This window comes from Acinonyx jubatus, chromosome X (genome assembly GCF_027475565.1).
Source record: "Acinonyx jubatus isolate Ajub_Pintada_27869175 chromosome X, VMU_Ajub_asm_v1.0, whole genome shotgun sequence".
NCBI lineage: Eukaryota > Metazoa > Chordata > Mammalia > Carnivora > Felidae > Acinonyx > Acinonyx jubatus.
The window spans coordinates 82,700,225-82,724,689 of NC_069389.1; the positions used below are offsets into that span (position 1 = coordinate 82,700,225).

A 24,465-nucleotide genomic window follows, 5' to 3' on the forward strand; every position below is an offset into this window, starting at 1 on the left:
AACAGGAGAGCTGCTATAAAAAAAGGGATATAGTTGACATAGTTACAAGAAAACACGTGGTTTAACAAATGAATTTATTAATCACAAGCACATAATAAACTAGTACCAGATGTACCTAAGTTGTAATTAATGTCATCAAGATATTTGGAGCTTGCATATTTTCTCCTGTGCTAATTAGCCATTTTACCTGAACAGATTTCCAACTTGGGGTAAAAGTGCAGAATTAGCAATTCTATACATAGCTATATGTTCTATCCCCCAATAAAAATTGTAATTCACATAGCCATTACAGTCTGTAATTTTACTATATACAATACTTTTTTCCCAAGATAATATTATAATCATTGTTGATAATAACATCTTATCCTCTTTTAGGGATTAATAAACTTTTCTCAGGGTTTTGTTTTCACAGCAGGAAGGTATGGCAAGTTTTTCTCTGCTGGTTGTATTGAGGAGGAAGCCAAGGCTTATAGATTTTCTTTTGCCACCCAGAGCACTTTCCATAGGTTTGTATTAGATTTCACCCCTAGGGATCTCCTCTTGGAAAAATAAAATGCGTGGAAACTGGCATGTTCCTATTTGTGTTTCATACCATTCCTCCTCCCCCTCCTCTTCGAATCTTCATGTTACACTTCCTAAGAATATACTTGTTTGGAAGATTGGAATGAAAATGATTAAAATAGAGACCTGGGTTTTACAGAAACGTAAATCTAGGGAGTAGAGATGAAAATCTAAAGAAATACAGGTTTTTTTTTTAATACTTGAATTGCTATTCGTAAGATTTAAGAGTGAACAGACAATGGATAATTTATAAATAGGATGTCTTTTCTAATGGAATGATGGGAATATTTATAACCATATTGAGTTATTGTGAAGCAGAAAACAGGCATGCCCTCACTTATACTTTTGATGTGTTTGTGCTGTAGCAAGCTTCAATCCAACTGTAGAATTTCCCTGTTTTGGCGGGAAAAGTGTATCCCTTCTTGTAGTGCCTCTATTTACACTTGTGGCTGGTCAGTGAATCTCAGTTCTCAAATCACCTGAGGGAGAAAGTAGGTGTGTCCAGAAACCACTTTTCTCAGGAGCTCTTTGGGGGCCAACTTAAATAGGTGTGACTGGAGTTGTGAACAGAAAGGGGCTGGATCTCTCTGGATTATAGGCCTGTGCTGATGAGATCAAGCTTGCAGGTTGGCTTCCTCTGTGGGCTACTCAATTCCACTGTGTCCCCAACCTGGCCATAGTTTGCAGCTTTGTCAGCTGCATCACAGTTCTGTATTTGCCAAATATGTATAAAGTGTCGACGTGTGAGGGGCTCTGAAAGTGTGACATATTATTGAAAAGTCCTTCTCATGATAGAAATGTGACTTGCACTGGTCACTTTTGGTGGCACCATCTTTGATTCCTGCAACGACCCTTGGCTAATTGAATTGTATGTAACCTTTCTCTTCTTCCTGCCTTTTTGTGACCCTCTCGTACCTTTCAGTGCTTCTCCCTTAACCTCACGGTTTCACTTCCTTTATGCTGCCTTGTCACCTGCCTTTCTAGGTCTCTTACCACAGTACATGCTTCTTAGTTGCTTCACTACTCCACAATCTAAAAAATAAATGTACTATCTCATATTCTATCTCCTTTTGCCCCACTCTCGGTTTGTTTCCTAGGACTAGAAATCCAAGAGAAACAAATCATACCATCATGGTGGAATCTATTAATGGTCTAATACTCTCTAGGTATAAGACTATAATGTCTTAACTCATGGGAATGGATTTCTACTGATGAAAGATCAGTGTGGGAAAATATTTGGTGGCAGATGGTCCTTTATGGATCCCTGGCATCAACCCTTTGTCTGCTTTTGGGGAAGATTCCCTCAGGTCTCTCGAAATACTTTATATTGTAACCTTGTATTGTGGATGCTAAAGGAAAAGAATAAGAGGGATAACATTTGGAAATTGTTTTCCCCATTACTGCAAGGCTGTTTTCTGTCTATTGACTACCTTATAACTAAATACTCCCTTTGCTAGCTAAACAAGAGAACAGAGGAAAAGGAACTATGAATCTATTAAATCAAATACATTTTGCTCAGATAGTACTTAAAAGGAAATGAATTCTCAGTATACTCTCAAGGTTTGTATGATAAAGCTAATTGTAAAGGCTGTTACATGTCTTCAACTGCCTTTGAGTATGATCATTGTGTCTCAGGAGCAGATATTTTGATTATCTTCAATACCAACCATGTCCTGTCACTAACGGGCCAAACCAGCCTGTTAACATTGTAAAGGTGTAGATTATACAGCAGATGGTTTAAAGGAAGTAACAAAAGGGATTTAGGGAACGAATGGAAAAAACATTCCAAAAGCTTTTTTTTTTTTCATATTAAGTAGGTAATTATAGAGGTTGAAGCTACTTTGTTAAGCCAAATTTGTTAACTTGCTATGCATCTTAAGGTTGGGGGGGGGGGAGAAACTGGACTGTTATATAGCCTTTAAATCACCTCCAGGTTTTTATTGTTCTTGATGCATGGGAACAGTGTCACAGACAATCCATAAAAAAGAATAATATAAAATACAATTAAAGATGATTAAACAATATTTTAAAAACTTTTTAAATCTATATTTGTTTTTGAGAGAGAGAAACAGCGTGGGAGCTTGAGAGGAACAGAGAGAGAGGGACACAGAATCCGAAGCAGGCTCCAGGCTCTGAACTGTCAGCACAGAACCCCATGCAGGGCTTGAACCCACGAACCATGAGATCATGACCTGAGCCGAAGTCAGACACTTAACCAACTGAGCCACCAAAACAATAAATATTGAAATTATGTTTAGTCTGGAGATGTATCGCCAGTAATTTACCATGACCTAGAATGTTTAACTAATGCAGATTTCCCCTCTCTATTATTGACAGTTAATGAGACTGATACATGACAGGTAAAAAACCAATACCAGGGAGTGAATTAAAAAAAGCCCCTCCCGCCAAGAAATAGCTTGTCATCAGTACATATTTATTCTAATCCAGTTGTACCTTCTTGCCTTCAACAATGCATCATGATCATCAAAATCCATAGTGGTGAATCTGGTGCCTTCTGAATCCTCAAAGAAAGTTCAAATGCCCTTCAGTATAAATTTAGAATGAGATATTTATTTGATTATTGATTTATTTCTAATGAATATTTCTCACACAGAAAAGGATTTGAGGCAGCTTATAATAAAAGCCCATACATAGCAAAGCAGTGAAAAATGAAGTCAGAAAGAGATTCCAGAATCAACAGAGTCCAAAAACTTTCTTAGGCTGTAGACTGCTTCAAAGATCTGTTAAAGAGCTGTGGAACATCTCCCCAGAAAAGTATAACTATGCAAATAGGCACAAAAACCTTGAAGTCTATCCACGTACCCACCCTGGGTGTCCTTGAACCCCAGGTCAAGAACCTGTGTATAGAGAGGGGGGTGCCTGGGTGGCTCGGTCGGTTAAACATCCAACGTTGGCTCAGGTCACGATCTCATGATTTATGGGTTCGAGCCCCACGTCGGGCTCCGTGCTGACAGCTTAGAGTTGAGCCTGCTTTGGATCTGTGTCTCCCTCTCTCTCTGTCCTTTCCCTGTTCATGCTCTGTCTCTCTTTCTCTCTCTGTCTCTAAAAAATAAATAAACGTTAAAAATTTTTAAAAAAGAACCCTTGTATAGAGAAAGCAAAATATGGAGGTAAGATAGTTATTGCACTTGAGTATTGCATTTAGCCCTGAGCTTTCTGTCAACTGAGGTTAAAAGATGGCTACAGGGTTCTCAACTTCTAAAAAAGGAAGCAGGTCAGTTTACAAGATTATAAATGAAAAATATAATTTTTAAATGTCAATTTTTATACAGTTTTGTAAAGGGTAATAAAGTAATATAAAGGGAGGTAGCATAATTAGGTGAAATTCTTTGAAATTAAGTAATTGGAAGTAGAATATCTATGCTAATTTTGTTGCAGGCATATTAAATTAGTCAGTGTCTCATTTCTAGCCATTCTGGAAAAGAGGGAATTTACTGTATATGTCTTTCTTTAATGGTAGATTTACCCATCTAATATTATTTGATCAAAGCTGATATTAATATAATATATTCCCATGAGCAAATACCAGCTAAACAGTGAGAGAGGCCTTAGGGTATAAAAAGAAATCGAACTGTGATTAAATATCTGCTATTAATAGATCATACCATGGAAAACTGGCATATAGATAATGGCAGATAATCACTTTAGATGCCTACTGCTTTCAACTTTTCTCAAAGACAAATAAATAACACAGTCATTCCTGTCACAATTATAGGCAGAGGCACTATAGGGTAGGGGTAAAGAACACAGTCTGTAGAATCAGAGACTGGTTTTCTACCACTTATTAACCATGTGACTTTGGGAAAAGTCATTGAACTTGTCTGAGTCTCAGTTCTTTTCTGTAAAATAAGATTCATAAAAATGTGAATCTAAGGGCTGCTCTTAGGCTGTACAAGGGTCCCCTGGAAGTATTTCTTTTGTGGGGCTCCTGTCCAAAAAATTTAAGTCACCTAAAATCAACATGTCACTGTCATCCTAGAAGTCCAGTCTCACACAATCCTGTGAAGCAAATACCACATGACTAACAGGAGTAATCCATTTGCCAGGCCATTCTGCCAGAATTGGGACCTTGTGGTGGGGCCCCAGGACAGCCACATAAACACCAGTGCTGGAACTACTTGGAGGATCCAGTTAACTGCAAGCATAAGTTTGCTGTGAGGACTGGGAATTCCCCCAAAGACAAAGGGATAGAACAGGGATCCTCTCTGCCAAGGTCTAAAGAGGATATTGGTCTATCTTAAAGGATCATTGGGAAGATTAAATGAGGTAATCGATATAAAGCATTTGACATGAAAATTCTGTAAAGCCTAGCTCACAGTAAGTACTCAGTACATGTTGGCAATGATTAGTATTATAATTAGTATTAGCAATACTCAATGCATTTCATGCCCAATCTGGTTTTCTTTCAGTGGATGGCTGCATTGACTGGTCAGTGGATCTCAAGACATACATGGCTTTGGCAGGTGAACCAGTGCGGGTGAAATGCGCCCTTTTCTACAGTTATATTCGCACCAACTATAGCATGGCCCAGAGCACTGGACTCAGGCTTATGTGGTACAAAAACAAGGGTGATTTGGAAGAGCCCATCATCTTTTCAGAGGTCAGGATGAGCAAAGAAGAAGATTCAATATGGTTTCACTCAGCTGAGGCACAAGACAGTGGTTTCTACACTTGTGTTTTAAGGTGAGTGCTGTGTGAAAATATTGCTCAATACCATAGTTAGTCATCTTTTGATTGGGCCTGGAGTGTATGGAGGTGTTGCTCACGTTATACAGTGAATATCTTTGCAGTGCATGGGGAGCTTCAGTAAGTTCAATTGTAATTATTTATTGGGACTATACAAATTCTTATCAAGTTTTCATAAAATGGGAATTACATTTACTGTGCATGCCCATAGAATTTTATAAAAGTTTGTGTTTCATTTCTTAACTCCACCCCTACTGTAGGGTCTTCTAACAATTGTTTTTTCATAGAGCCAATGGGCTCAATGTTCTTAATATCTGACTATGAAAATGGCCTAAAGTATCATGTAAGGTAAGTTCTCTACTTTTTTTGTTGATGGAAAATAGCTTCAGATGCTACTGGGAGATCTCTTAGCAAATAAGCTACTGTTAAAAATTTTCATATGATTTGCACAGTGTCCACTGTATCTAAATGTTCAACATGGAGCCCTGTAAACACATGGTCATCCTGAGTTCCTAGGTGCTATACAGGGAATAATATGTAACAGATACTATTGATTCTTGTAAGAAGTTTATAGTGAAAAGCAATCTGTTTTATCCTAAGGGATTCCACAATATGTCCTTCTTTCCCCTTCCACCCTAGTGCAAGGATCTAGGAGGTAGAATCTCAGATAGGGATTGCATTAGGTATTGAAGTAGATAGCTGAGATGACCTTTAAACCACTTTTCAATTCTGCCATTTTGGGAGTCTCTGATCTTGCACACCAGGCACCTACAATCTATTATTTGATTTCAACTTCCTGGAAATGCAGACCCTTCCTATTTTTGCCTCCTGTGGACTTTGATGCCAAAGCTATGTCACCTCTTCATCAAAAGCACTTCGAAACCCCTGGTGAGGCCACATTGTTCAAAAGGCCAGGGGAACAGGGTGGTGTATAAATAATCTTCTTGATGCTCTAGGCATCACTTTTATACGTATGTGTTTTGAGGGGGGAGTGTTGGAGAAGCAAGTGGTGAGTTTAGTTTCTGTTTGTGGTGGACAAAAACTCCAGAATACTGGAAGAAATAGCAATCATACTTAGTGATAATCAATGTTTTCACCTACTTGGGCAGCTCTCAGAAAAAAAATGAGAAAAGGATGGTAATTCAGCCTCAGTGAATGATACTATATTCTTTGAGTACTGCTACACTTTTCCTGCTTACCTCCTCTTCACCCCCACCTTCATTAAAGCTTGCCAATCTAAAATAGATGTCTTTTCCTCCTTCTGATCCATTTGCTTGTTTTTTTTCCACAGATTTATATTTTTGTTTGCAAAGCATTAGTTCACTGTATAGATGTTATATACTGATAATGAATTATCAACTTAATTATTGCTTACTTTCCCTGGTCTGCTTATATGCCCAGACTTGTTACCCCTCTCCTCTTTTCTCTCCTCTCACCCTATTCTCCTACTCCGAGCAATGTTACTAATCCAATGTGTATCCTTGCATACCTTCTCCCTATTCTTTGAAGTGGAAATATATATATATATATATATATGGATTTTCTCCTCATTGTTTTACAAAATAAGAGTTTTATATTTCTCTGCATTTTCTTTTCTTAATGAAAATACAGAGTGGAAATCTTTCCAAGTCAATTGATAGAGAGCTCACTTATCCTTTTAAGTATGTAATATTCTGTGTTGCTTAATAGTCTATGATACTACCATTTAGTCAATCATTTTTGTATTTATGTGCATGTATTTTGTTTCCAGCTTTTTATCCCCATAAAATGTACTGTAATAAAAGACCCCTCCATTTGCTTTTAAATAAATGTATAAATTTTAGAACAATTTTAAACTTACAGAATTATTGCAAAGACAGTACAGTAAGTTCCTGTATGCCCTACACCATTTTCCCCTGTTATTAACATCTTACATGACTATGGTATATTTGTTACAATTAATGAACCAACAGTGGTACATTGTTATTAACTAAAGTCCATAATAATTTAGATTTTCTCAGATTTTCCTTAATGTCTTTTTTCTATTCCAGGATCCCATCTGGGATACCACATTACATTTAGTTGTTAGCTGTCCTTAACTTCCTTTTGGTTGTGGTGCTTTTTCAACTTTCCTTAATTCTTATGACCTTCGCAGTTTGAGGAATACTGTTTAGATATTTTGTAGAATGTCCCTCAGTTGGGATTTATCTGATATTTATTTCATAGTTAGACTGGGGTAATGTGTTTTTTTTGAGGAATCCCACAGACATAAAATATACTCATTACGTCATATCAAGGGTAAAAAGTATCAATATACCTTATCGCTTTTGTTTTGTTTTTTATTTTGTTTATTTCAAATTTTTATTTAAATTCTAGTTAGTTAACATATAGTATAATATTGGTTTTAGTAGAACTTAATGATACATCACTTGCATATAGCACCCAGTGTTCATAACAAGTGCTCTCCTTAATACCCATTCCCCATTTAGCCTATCCCCCTCCCACCTCCACTTTAGCAAACCCTCAGTTTGTTCTCTATAGTTAACAATCTTTTATGGTTTCCCTCCATCTCTTTTTTTTCTTTCCTTCTCCTATGTCCCTCTATTTTGTTTCCTCAATTCCATATGAGTGAAATCATATGGCATTTATCTTTCTCTGACTGACTTAATTCACTTAGCATAATGCACTTTAGCTCCATCCACATTGTTACAGATGGCAAGATTTCTTTCTTTTTGATTGCTGAGTAATATTCCACAGTATGTATCTGTGTGTGTGTGTGTGTGTGTGTGTGTGTGTGTGCGCATTTCTTTATATTTCAGCACTATAAGATGCTCCAGGATTATCTTGTATATTTCCTGCCCTGGTCCTACAATCAGCCACTTTTCTGAGGGACCCTGATTCCTTTTAAGGGAGAATGGCATTACAAATTTCCATAAGTATGCTCTTTGCTACTGGGGTGTGATTGCTTCTAGCCCTTCTCAGTTGACAGCCTATTTGCTTTTAAACAAAGACTTGTAGTATTTCATGCACAAGTGGAAGTTCCCAGTGTCCCTGAAATCCTGTCTTGTAGATGGCCCTCTCTTTCAAATACATATCTGATTAAGTTTGTATCTGTTGTTGATATCATCTAAGTCAGTGGTTCTCAAGTCACATGTAGATCAGTAGAAGAGAAAAGGTTGATACCCACTGAGCAGAGGCTTACATTCAAGCATAACTCCTGACATCCTTTATTCATGCAGTAGATCTTAGGGAGTGATTGGGACTGATGGAGTGGGTGAATCTTTTGAATATTATACTTCCCATATACCTTAGTACGGAAAAAGAAGAGTTTGGGGCCCAATGTTCTAAAGGAAGGAACAGTCTTTGTCAACTTAGAGAAGTCTCTTCCAGAATGATACAAGTGATTTGTCTAGCATTTGGCTGTGTTTAATAAATATGCTTTTCAGATCTAGTACTGGCCACTGACTCCAAATATATGCCAAGTGAGAAATTCAGTCCATATAGGTGATTTTATGCCATTGCCAAGAGAGTATCATTTATAGTGAAAAAGGCTCTGAATTTGACAATGTGTGTATTCACCTAAAATTCCCAATTTAATGCCATTTTAATGTAATCATGGATGATAATTTTTCTGTGCATTATTGCCCTCATTAAAAATTAGTCTATTAATTTCAGTGTGTTTAAAAATGCATATATGAAATATTTAATAATATTCTCTACCCATTTGCATCATAGCAAGAAAAATTTACTGTTTGTGATCTTTCTATAGCCAATTACTCAGTTTTGTGTTTCTAATTTAGCCAGTCTCAAGAGTGATTAGTTGAATTTCTCAGCATTTTAGTTAAGGGTTATAGTAATAGAGAAATGATAGAGAAGTGAGTCATATTTTGAGAGGTAGTGCCAGTCCAAAAATTACTGTCTCCCCTGCTTCCCACCTGAATTTTTTCAGTGGAGGCACTTACTAAGATAAAAGTGATGAGAGTAATCCCACATATCACTTTCCCAACAACTTGGAACAAGGGATGACTTAATCTGTGGATGAAGACAGATATATCTATATAATCCTGAATTTAATTCACAGGTAGTAAAAAGAGTGATTAAATATTATCAAACATCTGTAGAAACCTGAGTGTTTGGGGATAACGATGGCCAAGTGCAGTGAACCAGTTATAAGTTCAAAAACCATTATGACCATTTACCTCTCCAACAAAGTAAACAGAACAAGAACCCCCTTCTTAAAGGGGTACATAATCCAACCATTTTTGCTCTTTAGTAATCATTAAAATAAATGAGGTTCTCAAAATCTGACTGTCTCACAAACTCTTTCTAAAGGGTTCCTTAGTGCATTTATCCAGCCCTGACACATGACATTTGCATTGCTATTCATCACATTTTAGTGATTATTACTCCGACAAAGCAATATCATCAGAAAAGTTGAGGGGGTAGAGATATTTGAAACAAGGAATGTAGCATGTTGCTAATTATTGAATCTGTACAAAGAGTATATGAGTGTACATTATATTGGTATTTTTATTTTTGAGTATGTTTGAAATGTTCCATATTTTAAAAAATAAATACAAATATACAGTAATTTTGTCTGATTTTAATGGCTCCTAAATGATCCTGACCTATAAATGCCTATGTAGTATATAGTAAACAAGGTTTACATTTTAGTCAACAAATGTTCATTGAGCATGTACAATGGGATTCACTTTGTACCATATTGCAAGGAAACCTGTGTCTTTTGAAAGGAAAGTAATTGTCCTAGTCTACCTAAAACACTAAGAAATATGTTTCAACACCTTTCACCCTCCTATCCTACTCCCCATCATGGTTACCAAGAGATTATCAAGGACAGTGAGCTTTCTTATAATTTAATCCCAATTTAACTGTTAATCCTTGAAAAATTAAGTGTCAACAAGTAGCTTGCTCAGGTACCAATTTCCAGGAGAGCAGATAGTCTCTTTTAGGAAAAATGAGGATTTGGACTTATTATAATTAATTGAACTCAGAAAAGATCAAGATTGTATAGCAGGGTCTTTAGAAAGTGGTGATGCCTTCTCTGGTCTGCATAGGCTAACGTGATAGAAGTAGTCATCTTTTCCACCTGTTTTTAGATGTAAGTGGGAGTCCCTGGTTTAGCTTATTTTTTGTAGCAAGTATGCATAATGGAAGACATATATAACATGAAAAGATTAATTCAGCCTCTAAAAGTTGATAATCTGCTTGTTTATAAAATTACAGGTAACATAAATAGCAAAGTAGTGGCAATTGTAATTTACTTTCATCTCATTAAAAGTTAGATATGCTCTAATATTTAGAAATATAACCATACTGCTGTATATTATCTATGTAATACTCAGAAATATTAGCCATTTTATTGTACAGTACCTATGTAATTTGAATTCCATTCAGTTTGTTTATTTGAGGGGAGCAGATGTTTACAGTATAGTTGGTTAACAGATTACGTGCTTTGTAAGAATTAATGGGTTGTATTTGATAATCATAAAATAAGAATTGATTTCAAATAGTCATGAATGAGCTAGAATGCTGGTATTCCTATATAGATAGATATAGATATAGATATAGATATAGATATAGATATAGATATAGATATAGATACAGATATTATTTTGCTCCTATCAAGGTTTTAATTTGTTGCAGGAGTTGCACATTCAAAATCTCTTAAGGGGCCAAGAAGGTAGATAATGTAATAATTGTGGCAGGCCATCTGAAACATTTTAGGGTGTTGAAGACTATATCAATCTCCTCAGTAATCTCATTTTCATGTTTCTAAACTTGCCACTACCTCTAGCTCACTATGTCTGTACCTCAATTCCAGTAACCTATTGACCCTCCCCCAGAGCTGCCACTCAGTGATGCTACAATTTTTTCACTGTCCTTTGCTCTCTTTCCACCTAGCATAGTTTAAGTTTCATAATCAGTCATTATAATCACTCCCATATATACCCTCTTGATTTCTTTGACTCTTTATCCCTTAATCTTACTCACTTGTGAAACCATAGCACTGCTTAATACTGCCAAGTAGTATTACTGTGTATTCCTAGTCTATTCAGTCTTTCATCCTCCTAGATGAGTATTTTACATTGTTCTCCTCAAACGTTAAACATGTTCACTCGCTTCCCATTTTACTGAAAAAAAAAAAAAAAACTGAAGCAATTAGGAGAGAACTTCCACTATATTCACCCACTGACTGGCATCTGTATCTGCATACTCTGCCTTCAAGTCTATTATCATTGATGGACTGGCCTTGCTGCTATGTAAGGCCAAACACATCACTTCTGCACTAGATTCAATCTTTATTTTCCTACTCAAGGAAATCACCTGAGCATTTCTCCCACTCTCCTGTATCATGGAATTTCCTATTTCTACTGTATCATTTCCATCAACATACACATAGGACAATATTTATGCCATCTAAAAAAGTGTCAACTCCACTTCTCCTGCCAGCCACCGCCCATCTCCTTGCTTACATTTGCAGCAAAATACTTATTAAAAACAAAAAACAAAACAAAACAAAAAGCAAAGAAAAAAAGCCCTGCCATCTGCACTTAGGATCTTGAGCTCCTCTCCACTGATTCTCTATTAAACCCATTCTAGTTAGAATTTTGTTTTCGCTACTGCACCAAAATTGCTCTTTTCAGTCTCCAGTGACCTCAGTGATGCTAAATCCAGTGGCCAGGTCAATTTTCACTCCTACTTTTACTTAATAAGTACATTTGGCAGAATTGATCACCCCCTTATTTTTGACATATGTTCTTTAACCTGACTTCCAGAGAACCACACTATCCTACTTTTCCCTGTACTCTGTCAATTACCCTTTCTTAATTTCCTTTGCTGGTTCATCATAGTCCCCCTGACCTCTTAATGTTAGGGGACCTTGGTGCTTGGTCCTAGTTTTCTTTTCCATGTCTATCCATACTTACCCCATCCATGATTTGTTTATACAGTCTCACAGTTTTATCTCTCACAGTTTTATCTACCATCTGTACACTGATAACTCCAACACATATACCTTCCAGCCCATATCTCTCTCCTAAACTACAGAATCTTTGTTTGTTTGTTTTGTTTTTCTTCCAAATTATTATTTAAATTCTAATTAGTGAACATATAGTATAATACTGGTTTCAGGAGTAGAATTTAGTAATTCATCACTTACATATAACACCCAGTGCTCATTCCAATAAGTACCCTCCTTAATTCCCATCACCCATTTAGCCCATCCCCTGCCCACCTCCCTCCATAAACCCTCAGTTTGTTCTCTGTTGGTTTCTTATGATTTGCTTCTCTCTCTCATTTTTTCCCATCCCATTTGTTCTTCTGTTTTGTTTCCTATATTCCACATATGAGTGAAATATGGCATAAAATACAGAATCTTTTATCCAGTAGAATTTTCAGCATATTCACTTGGTGTTAAGACCAGTATGTCCCAAACTGAACTTCTGATCTTCTTCCTGTCTTACCATGGATTCCTAGAAAATAAAACCTGAAGCAAAAACTATTGTGTATTAGCAACATAGGAGTGAAGGAAAAAGGTAGTGAGGCAGGGGAAAAAGGAGATTATTTCATGATAGTTGATCCAGGAGGAGAAATAGAGAATTTCTTTCTCAGCTCCTATATCCCATTGGTCAATATATTATCCCACAGGCTCTTAACTCACTAAAACTTTGGGGATTACATAGACTGTGCCTTCTATACCATTGCTACCATTCTGGTTCAAGCCACCATCTCTTACCTGTGTTGTTTCAATAACTTCTAATTGGTTTCTCTGCTTTTCTACATGACTCTCTTCAATCTTTCTTAATACCAGTAGTCACATATGTTTGTGTTCTACCTAGGACCTTCCAATGGTACACCATTTCATTTGGAAGTAAATTCAAGACCTTTCTAGGGCTTACAAGGCACTCTGACCTTACTGTTTCTCAAACAGGTATACTCTCAGGCAGGTATACTCCAGCTTTAGGGTCTTTGCACTAACTGTTACCTCTGTCTGGAATACTTTATTCTCCTAGAGCTACATGACTAACTCCCTCATTTCTTTCCATTGTACAGATTCTTCTATTTTAACTTCATCAGTGCATCTTCCTTGAATATTTTATTTATATATAATCTTAATATTCTCTTCCACTTAGTTACCATCCTCATACTCCTGATATTTTTTACCTTGCTCTGATTTTTCTTTTTACATAGCAATTATTAACTTTTTTGATATATATATATATATATATATATATACATATATATATATATAATTTACCTATCATATTTGCTATTAATTTTCTGTCTCCTTAAGCTATGATGTAAGCTTATTAAGGACAGAGATATTTGTCTTTTTTGCTCCTTGATATAGCTCAAGGGACTATAGTGTATGGCACATAGTAAGTGCTCAGCAAATGATTATTGAATGAATCAATGAGCTATGTCTCAGTTAAAGTCAGGCAGCCACATGATATCCAAATTATTGTTACCATATAGAAATATAAGACAAATATTGCTGTATCTTCTGATTTTTTGAAAAAATCCTCAAATCTGAATTTTTATATGCAATTTCCTAAATTTAAAATTTAAAATTTTATTTTGCATATTTTTTAAATTTTGCATATTTAAAATTTCTAGGCTCCCCTCCCAAGAAACCCTACTCAGATTCAACCAGTGGACTCAAAGTTTACAAATTCTGAACTGCTAGGTTTTGACTCCAACATTAACCTAGGGAGTAATGGTATATTTTAGTTATATGACCTGTGCCTTGATTTTCTCACCTGTAAAATGAAAATTTGTTTATTCAGCTTAAGATATTTTGAACAATTGCATTCGGTATTTGGCATATAGCATTGAATGAGACAGATTAAAGTTCCTACTCTCCTTTGGGGTGCCTGTCTGGCTTGGTTGGTGGAGCATGCAATTCTTGATCTCCAGGTCATGAGTTCAAGCCTCATGTTGGGCATAGAGATTACTTAATAAAAAAAAAAAATAAAGTTCTTACTCTCCTGGAACTTAACTTCTAGAGTGGGGGAAACATACACATACATTTACAAGACTATTTTGGGTAATACTTATGATGAGAATAAAAAGGGTCATATTACAAGAGTGACTGGAAGGCCATTTTTAGTTGAGTGATCAACAAGGGCTTCCAAGAGAAAGAGACTTAAAGCCGAGACCTGCATGGCAGGAAGGAACCAACCTTGTGAAGATATATGGGAATAGTGTGCCAGTCAGTGAACAACAAGTGCAAAGGTCATGAAACAGGAACAGACTAGTTGTATTCAAGAAAACTAAAAAAGGCCAGTGCGGGTGGAGCACAGTGAGCTGAGGGGAAATGGTATTGGATGAGGTTGGAGAGGCAGGCAGAGGTCAGATCCTGTTGCATATTGTGGGCCAGAATAAGTTGATTTTTATTAGTAATCCGAGGCAAATGGAGAGTGTTATATTTTGTCTGTTTGTTTTAAGCTGGGGAATAAGATGATCAGATTTCTATTTTTAAAAGATCACTGTGACTGTCCCAGTGAGATTGGACTGTGGGGAGACAAGCAAGGAGACCAAGTTGGGAAGCAATTATATCATTTGAGGGGGAGATATGCAATGGTAATCTTGGATTGGGGTGGTAGCTAAGGAGATAGGGAGAAGTTAATGGATCCAAGATATGTATTGAAAGATGAGCTGACAGGACATACTGATGCACTGGCTGTGAGAAATGAGAGAAATAGTTGAATAAAGGATGCCTCTTATGTTTCTGACTTAAGCAACTGAGTGAATCATGGTGGTCTTAACTGAGAGAGAGAACAGTTGAAGAGGAGTTGAAGTGTCTACCTCAGAGAATACTGACAAGCACTTAGCACCAAAGCTGACATAGAGTAAATGCTCAACACATTATCTCTTATTTCTGTTTTTGGTACTGATACCACTATTACTATTAGCTCTGATTTTTCAGCCCTTACTATATGGCAAAAACTATGTCAGTAACACTATGAGGTAGGTCATATTATTGAAGATGGTAACACTGATATTCATAGAGGTTAAAGAACTTGCCCAGTGATACATGGCTATTAAATGGTAGAGTTGAGACTTGGACCCACGTCTGTGTAGCTCATACACATAATTAGATTTTTTTTACTGTATTTTCTTTTATTACCCATTTTTATTGTTCTTCATAGGTATCAATATCTGTATATTACAACAAATGAGATATGTTTAATTCCTACCTGTATAAATTTCTGAGATTCTATTTTGAGTTTCCACTGTATAAAATATATGGTGATGAGAATGAGTCTATTGATTAAATATGGACAAGAGAGGACAGTGAAATAGAGCTTCTTAGTTCATGATAAGTGAGGATCAAGTTAAAGCAGACATTTCCAGAGATAAAACCAGACTACTTGTCTTAAAGAGTTTGGAACCCTTTGTGATCATTTATGTTTCCAAACATTATGTAGACATGCTTAAAAGTTTTCTTTATTTTTTAAAGTTTATATTTATTTTGAGAGAGAGAGAAAGAGAAAGGAGAAAGAGAGCAAAAGCAATCAGGGGATGGGCAGAGAGAGAGAGGGAGAGGGAGAGAGAGAATCCCAAACAGGCTCTGTGCTGTCTGTCAGCGTAGAGCCCAACATGGGGCTCGATCCCATGAATCATGAGATCATGACCTGAGCTGAAACCAACAGTTGGACACTTAATTGACTGAGACACCCAGGCATCCCAAAAGCTGTATTCTACCAAAAAATAAGAGATGGAGGAACTTTGATGGAGGTATATTCTTAGCTGACTTTCTTTTTGTCTGTTTATACTCTGGCTTCCCAAATTCCAATATAGAAGATTCATGATGAATCAGTTAAAGAAGCATATACATCAATATATGAGAAAGTGCTAGAATGAATATAATTAGGTGTCCTGAATGCAAGGGTTATGTTTTTCAAGAACATATTGCATATGTTCTTGTTCAAAAACATATTATGTTTTTCAAGAACATAAAACTGGTTCCCTCCATTCATCCTAAAGGTAAAATATTGCATACTGGTAGAAAAATGAAAGCACATTCTTTCCTAACTACAGTTTTATTTTGGTTTTTAATAAAAGGGATACTTTTTAGCAGATATCATTTCAGATCTTAGGTATCTATCAGTCCTTAAACAAATATTTATTGAGCATCTCTTCTGTGAAAGGTACCAAAAAAAGCAAAAGTGAATGGCAGGCCTCCTGCCTTCCAACAGATTAAAACAGGAATTAGGACATGTATACAAATTATAATCAAACAAGTAAAACTCAAATATAAGACAAGATTCTATGTGGTTCAGCATATAATTGTATCCTAGGAAATAGTCCAGCAAGTAAACAATCTTAAAAGGTTTAATCTTTAGGTATTTACTGTAGTCCTTTGAAAAGCATCAAGGGGAAGCCAATTTGTAATGCCTAGCAACCTTTAAAATCAGTTTTCTATATTGCTTTCATGCTCAATATCTTATACATTCTATAGCTACCCAGAAAAGTCTCTAAACATTGCTCATTATCAACTAAAAAATTCACTCTGGAATGTATCTTCTGCAAGTTTTCCCACTTTTTTTTCCTTTTTCATCTTCTATCACTTGTTTTTTCCTTTTCATTTATTTTTTGTTTCAAATTTTTATTTAAATCCTAGTTAGTTCACATATAGTGTAATATTGGTTTCAGTAGAACTTAGTGATTCATCACTTACATATAACACCCAGTGTTCATCACAACAATTACCCTCCTTAATACCCATCATCCATTTGGCCCATTCTCTACCCATCTCCACTCCAGCAACCCTCAGTTTGTTTTCTGTGGTTAAAAGTCTCTTGGGGCGCCTGGGTGGCTCAGTCAGTTAAGCTCAGTTCGTTAAGCTTGATTTCAGCTCAGATCATGATCTCATGGTTCATGAGTTAGAGCCCTGTATCAGGCTCTGTGCTGACAGTGCAGATCCTGCTTGGAATCTCTCTCTCTCTCTCTCTCTCTCTCTCTCTCTCTCTCTCTCTCTCCCTCTCCCTTGTCCTCTCCCTCTCTGCTCCCCCCTTGTACTTCTCTCTCTCTTTCCCAAAATAAACAAATAAACTTTAAAAAGAGTCTTTTATGGGTTGCCTCCCTCCCTTTTTTCCCCATTCCCCTATGTTCATCTGTTTTGTTTCTTAAATTCCACATATGAGTGATATTATATGGTATTTGTCTTTCTCTGACTGATTTATTTTGTTCAGCATAATACACTATAGCTCCATCCACGATGTTGCAAATGGCAAGATTTCATTCTTTTTGGTGGCTGAATAATATTCTAATACATATTTATACCACGTCTTTGTTATCCCTTCATCAGTCAATGGACATTGGGCTGTTTCCATAGTTTGGCTATTGTTGGGAATGCTGTTATAAATATCGGGGTGCATGTGCCCCTTTGAATAGTATTTTTGTATCCTTTGGTTAAATACCTAGTAGTGTAATTGCTGGGCCATAGAGTAGTTCTATTTTTAACTTTTTAAAATGTTTATTTATTTTTGAGAGAGAGAGAGAGAGAGGGCATGGGGAGGGGAGAGGCAGAGAGAGAGATGGAGACACAGAATCCAAAGCAAGCTCCAGGCTCTGAGCTGTCAGCACAGAGCTCGACATGTGGCTTGAACTCATGAACCATGAGAGCATGACTTGAGCCTAAGTTGGATGCTTAACTGACTGTACTACCCAGGCACCCCTATTTTTAACTTTTTGAGGAACCTCCACACTGTTTTCCAGAGTGGCTACACTAGTTTGCAGTCCCATTAGCAGTGTAAGAGGGTTCCCCTTTCTCCACATCCTTGCCAACATCTGTTGTTTCCCGTGTTGTTAATTTAGTCATTCTGACAGTTGTGAGGTGGTATTTCATTGTGGTTTTGATTTGTATTTCTCTGATGATCAGTGATATTAAGCATCTTTTCATGTGTCCATTAGCCATCTGAATGTTTTCTTTGCCAAAATGTCTATTCATGTTTTCATCCATTCCTTAACCGGATTATTTGTTTTTTGGGTATTGAGTTTGATAGGTTCTTTATAGATTTTGAATATTAACCCTTTATCCAATATGTCATTTGCAAATATCTTCTCTCATTCTATAGGTTGCCTTTTAGCTTTTTTGATTGTTTCCTTTGCTGCGCAGAAGCTTATGATCTCAAGGAAGTCCCAATAGTTCATTTTTGCTTTTTTTCTCCTTGCCTCTGGAGACATGTCTAGTTAGAAGTTGCTGTGGCTGAGGTCAAAGAGATGGCTCCCTGTGTTCTCCTCTAGGATTTTGATGGTTTCCTGTCTCACAGTTAGGTCTTTCACCCATTTTGAGTTTATTTTTGTGTATGGTGTAAGAAAGTGGTCCAATTTCATTCTTCTGCATTTGCTGTCCAGTTTTCCCACATCATTTGTTGAAGAGACTGTCTTTTTTTCCATTAGATATTCTCTTGCTTTGTCAAAGATTAATTGATAATATAGTTGTGGATCCATTTCTGGGTTTTCTATTCTGTTCCACTTATCTATGTGTCTGTTTTTGTGCCAGTACCATATGGTCTTGATTATGACAGCATTGTAATATAGGTTGAAGTCCAGAATTGTGATGCCTCTGGCTTTGCTTTTCTTTTTCAAGATTATTTTGGCTATTGAGTGTCTTTTGTGGTTCCATACAAATTTTAGAATTGTTCTAGCTCTGTGAAAAATGCTGGTGGTATTTTGATAGGGATTGCATTAAATGTGTGGATTACTTTAGGTTGTATAGATTTTAACCATATTTATTCTTCCAATCCATGAGCATGGAATATTTTTCTATTTATTTATGTCTTTTTCAATTTCTTTCATACGTGTTTTATAGTTTTCAGAGTACAGGTCTTTTGCCTCTTTGGTTGGGTTTATTCCTAGGTATCTTATTATTTTTGGTATAATGGTCGATGGGATTGGTTCCTTGATTTCTCTTTCTGCTAATTCATTATTGGTGTATAGAAATGCCAAAGATTTTTGTATGTTGATTTTGTATCCTGACACTTTACTGAATTCGTGTATCAGTTTTAGCAATTTTTTGGTGCAGTCTTTCAGGTTTTCTACATAGAGTATCATGTGATCTGTGAATAGTGAAAGTTTTCCTTCTTGCCGATTTGGGTGCCTTTTATTTCTTTTTGTTGTCTGCTTGCTGAGTCTAAGACTTACAGTACTATGTTAAATACCAGTGGTGAATATGTTTTCACTCATATATGGATCCTGAGGAACTTAACAGAAGACCATTGGGGAGGGTAAGGGGAAAAAAAAGTTACAGAGAGGGAGGGATGCAAACCATAAGAGACTCTTAAATACTGAGAACAAACTGAGGGTTGATGGGGGGTGTGGGAGAGGGGAACGTGGGTGATGGGCATTGAGGAGGGCACCTCAATGCTATGAGCACTGGGTGTTGTATAGAAACCAATTTGACAATAAATTATATTTAATATAAAAAATTTAAAAAATACAAGTGGTGAGAGTGGACATCCCTGCCTTGTTCCTGACCATAGAGGAAAATCTCTGTTTTTGCCCATTGAGCATATTAGCTGTGGGTTTTTGTTTATGGCTTATATGATGTTGAGGTATATTCCCTGATATTATCCCTATTTTGTTGAGGGTTTTTATCAAGAACGGATGCTATACTTTGTCAAATGCTTTTTATGCATCCATTGAAAGGCTCATATGGTTCTTATCCTTTCTTTTATGAATGTGGTCTATCACATTGATTGATTTGAGAGTTGAACCACTCTTGAGGCCCAGGAATAAATCCCACTTGATCATGGTGAATAATTCTTTTCATGTACTGTTGGATTCAATTTGCTAGTATCTTATTGAGAATTTTTGCATCCATGTTCATCAAGATATTGTCCTATAATTCTCCTTTTTACTGAGGTATTTGATTTGGGAATCAAGGAATTTTGGCCTCATAGAATGAATTTGGAAGTTTTCCTTCCATCTCTGTTTTGGAATAGTTTGAGAATAGGTATTAACGTTCTAATTTTCTTGAAATGTTTGGTAGAATTCCCCTGTGAAGCCATCTGGACCTGGACTTTTGTTTGTTGGGAGAACTTGTTTTTTCTTTGTATAAAGCTCTTGCTTCTCCGTCCAATGTTACTTAATTAAACTAGCACTCTTCCTTGCAATTTTTCAGCTTTTTCTTTCTAATACACCTGTTATGCACAGTTAAGTCTCAGGAACTTATATGGCAAACCAAAAATCTCCACAGAAGTTGCTGGATTTGGAAAGACCTATGCAGCCAAAAAGAATTTTATCTTTAGAGGAGAGGGAGCAGAGGAAAGCTGCCAATACTAACAATGTTTTTTATTCCATCACACATAAAAGAAAGTGAAAAGTGTGATATAAAAAAGATAGAGATATTGGTCAACTGGGTGGCTCAGTCAGTTAAGTCTCCAACTCTTGATTTCAACTCAGGTCATGATCTCACAGTTTATGGGATCAAGCCCCAAGTCAAGTTCCACATGGAGACTGCTTGGGATTCTGTCTTTCCCTCTCTGTCAATGTAAATAAACTTATTTTTTAAAAGAAAGATAGAGGTAAAATGATAGTTGAGATTAAGGAAAAATAGATTTTGACTTATAAAATCAGGGGTGTTTGAGATAGTTCTTGAGGATCTAAACAGGTGGCAATAGTGGAGGCCTTCCCAGGCAGATGGAACAGTATTCAAGGGCAAGGAGGCAGTAAAACATGGTCTGTGCACAGGGAAAAACAGGGAGGTCAATTTGGCTGGAATCTGGGTTTATCAAAGCCTTTTTACTGAATGCAAAACTAACAATAACTAATCCTTGCTCTATGGTGGTTTCAGATATATTTTTGGACTATGAGACTTTAAGAGACTAAGACACTGACCAATTCTTAGAAGTTAAAAGATACAACCAACAAGTGCCTTGACTTGCAGGCATATAACAATGCATGTTTTTAGGAGATGATGTTTCCATGGAGAAAGCGTATGTTTAAAGGGGGGCAAATTTATGATTTTTTTATGACTCCCCTTATTAACAAAAGGAGATGCTGCTGATCTCAACTCTGTCAATCAGAATGTGCACTCCAACTTGTTTTCTCAGGGATGGGGATGAATTCACGTGGAACCATCCCCACTCTTTAACCACTGTGAAAAGTGATCCACCTTGGCAAGATAGTGGTTAAAATTTGGTAGGTACAGCCTAGATCTATGGCTATGAAACAGAGAAAAGCTAAATAGGAGAGCAATGTGGAATTCCGCATCACCTTGATCTCATTAACACAAGACCCAGGTTAACACTAATCTACACCTTCTTATTTCCAGACCAGAACATACTCTTTACCAGTAAGGCAATATATATTTAGTTGGGAAAAACTGTTGTTTCTAAATAAAATATGACTTATTTTTATTTTCCATTATTTTAGAGAAAGGTGTAGACAAGCTTGACCTCCCAGAGTGTGGATAGGTCATTAGAAAGAAGGTTAAAGGTGCCTTCCCTGGTCATTCCCTTTCACTATTTTGCTTGTTACTATCTCAGATGCAAGCTCAGAGAGCATCATTACCATTTTTACAGAGGAAAAATCACTGTTTTTCACCAAGACATTGGCACCTGCATAATTTTCATTCCCTTCCCTATTAGAGCTGGGTCTTTCTTCCAGCACCATCATTTTTAAAGCTGTCTTACTTCTTAGCTACCCATATCACTAAGCATGCTAGCCCAAAGGCTCAAAGGCCAAGTACAGTCACCTCTGTTGGGTTTGTTGAAGATATTTAGTAATAAAAATGGAATTAATTTTAATTTATTAAGTTCTTCTCGACTTAGGAAAATAAAAACTTTAAAATGGATGTAATTCATGAAATCATGAAAATGCCAGTATCTTTCTTAAATCCTACCAATCATACACCCCAAATCCAAACAAACTGACTCTTTTCTTGAAAAAAAATAAGTTATGAAAACAAGTTGTAACACCAGAGATTTGTGTCTGGTGCTCCTCCTAGAACTAGTCACCTTCCTTTCCAGTGGCCCTCCTAGGCTCTCTCATTGTCCTCCCCTTTGGTTTTCTTTTATTTGGGTCCTATCTTAATTGGATCCTCTGTGCAGCTTGGTGATCCTTTACGCTATCCCACTCTCCACCTCCCACCATGAGTTATTCCTTAAATATGCCAATGCCCAGAAGCCTCCACCCCTTCCATCCTCACTCTTGGGTGAAGGGACACACAAGGGGATGCTGTCTAAGGGACACACAAGGGGAACCTCTTCATTTCCCTTCTTTTTGCCACACATATCAGTGTCTGCTCTCTTCTCCTATCCCAAAGGAAGAGGTGGCCTTTCCAAACCACCTCATGCCAGCAAATTTACTTCCTTTTATTTTATTTGTGAACATTTAATAATTTTATTTTCACAACACAGAAGTATATAAAGTAGAAACCCTCTATCCCCTTGCCCCATTCTACTTCATTTTATTTCTGAAAAGAAAAAAAAAGTTTTTCCAGACATTTTCTATGCTTTTTCAAACATCAGTGTATAACATAAAGCACACATAAACCTATAATATGCATATCATACTTATGCACACTTATGGAACCTTGGGGGTTTTGGTTCACAGGCAAAAATTGGCCTTCATATTTTATTTATTTAATAGTACAATGGACATGCCTCCAAAACAGTATACAGGGTCTATCTCCTTCTTTTACATATTTCTTGTGTCTTCAAGGTTTCTTTAGCTGTTTCCTTCCCCATGGTTCAAGTTTCTCCCAAATTCAAAAGAACTTTGTATCTCTCAGCTGGGTATCCTATCTCACTCCTTCTCTTCACATCCAGGAGTCCTTGATGAGCTTCCCTCACTGACTGCACATCTTCCCTTCCCACCTAAATCCCTGGTTTGTTTTCTGCCCCTCCTCCACCCATATTTGCTTAAAAATAAAAAGTGAACACCAGACCAAGTGAATACTTTTTACCTCCTTAGGGCATTCCCTGCAGCCCTGGGCATTGCTGAGCATGCTCTTCTTGCAACTCTCTTCCCCCTATTCTGACTAGTCCTAAGGACCTTATTGCCTTAATGGTTCCCAACTAAGGGTGATTTTGCCCTCCAGTGGACATGTTACATTATTAGTTGTCACATTTTTAGTTGTCACAACGGAGGGGTGGGTGCTATTGTTACCAAGTGTGTAGAGGCTAGGGATTCTGCCAAGCAACCTAAATGCACAGCACAATTCCCTGAAACATGTAAGTATCCAGCCCAAAGTATCAAGAGTACTGAGGTGGTGAAAGTCTGAAGACATTTCTAACAAGTATAGGCCCTTTGATAACTAGCTAGGGATCTGGCCCCAAATCTTGAAAATGATTATCTGTATCTGTTCCCAAATGAGACAACTCAAAGTCACACCCAGATGCTGCAGAGATGTCCCAGGCCCATGACAACCTCAGTTTCTAGGTCCCCAGTCCCCAGGTAACATCCAAGCTTCCTCCAGTTGTCTCAGTCTGGTCCAGGTATGACTCCTTAACATCTTTACACCTGTGGGCTAAACCATACATTTAACCCTGCTCAATGCAGCTTATAATCATAAGAGGGGGAGACACAGACAACCATCACCCTCCCCCTTTCTTGGTTGGGCTATGTTCTATTCCACACTCTGAATTCACTGAGGGCTTTGTAGCCAGATTCTTCTCCCACTGTTAACCTGGTGATGAGCTGGGGAAGAGAATCCCTCAGGATGGCAGCATACTTTGGTCAGTGGTCTAAACCAATAAACCCTCTGGGCACTATCAGCTGCTGACTCACCTCCTTGGTAGTGGCATGTGACTATACCCAGTTCTGCCTACTGGGTACTGGGGAGGATTCTTCTGTCATGGGGCTGAATAGCCATAGGTAGCAGTCCTTGCTTGCAGTTCATGCTGGCATCCTCTATATGCAGCCCTGGGGCGCTTGGGTGCTCAGTCAGTTGAGTCTGACTCTCGGTTTCAGCTCAGGTCATGATCTCTCGGTTCGTGGGTTCGAGCCCCACATTGGGCACTTTACTGGCAGTGCGGACCCTGTTTGGGATTTTCTTCTCTCTGCCCCCACCTCTACCCTTCCCCCACTTGCACTATAAACTTAAAAAAAAGTATTCACGCAGTCCTGAGATTCCCTTGGAGCAGGAAATCTCTGTTGTGTCATAAGCAAGTAGTTAACCCTAGGCCTGTTTTGATTGTTTCTTGTGATATAACTTGTTCAGAACATGAACAAGATTCCTGTCCA

At 37.2% G+C, this 24,465-nt stretch overlaps 1 protein-coding gene across 3 annotated transcripts in view; it reads left to right on the top strand.

Moving 5' to 3' along the window:
* The window catches only part of IL1RAPL2 (interleukin 1 receptor accessory protein like 2), a 1,155,228-nt gene that overhangs the window by 584,066 nt on the left and 546,697 nt on the right, over positions 1-24,465 (top strand). For all 3 annotated transcript variants that reach the window (XM_027053379.2, XM_053201494.1, XM_053201495.1), the window contains one exon: positions 4,992-5,265. In XM_027053379.2, coding sequence (XP_026909180.1) covers positions 4,992-5,265 — 274 coding nt within the window. The remainder of the gene's footprint in view (positions 1-4,991; positions 5,266-24,465) is intronic.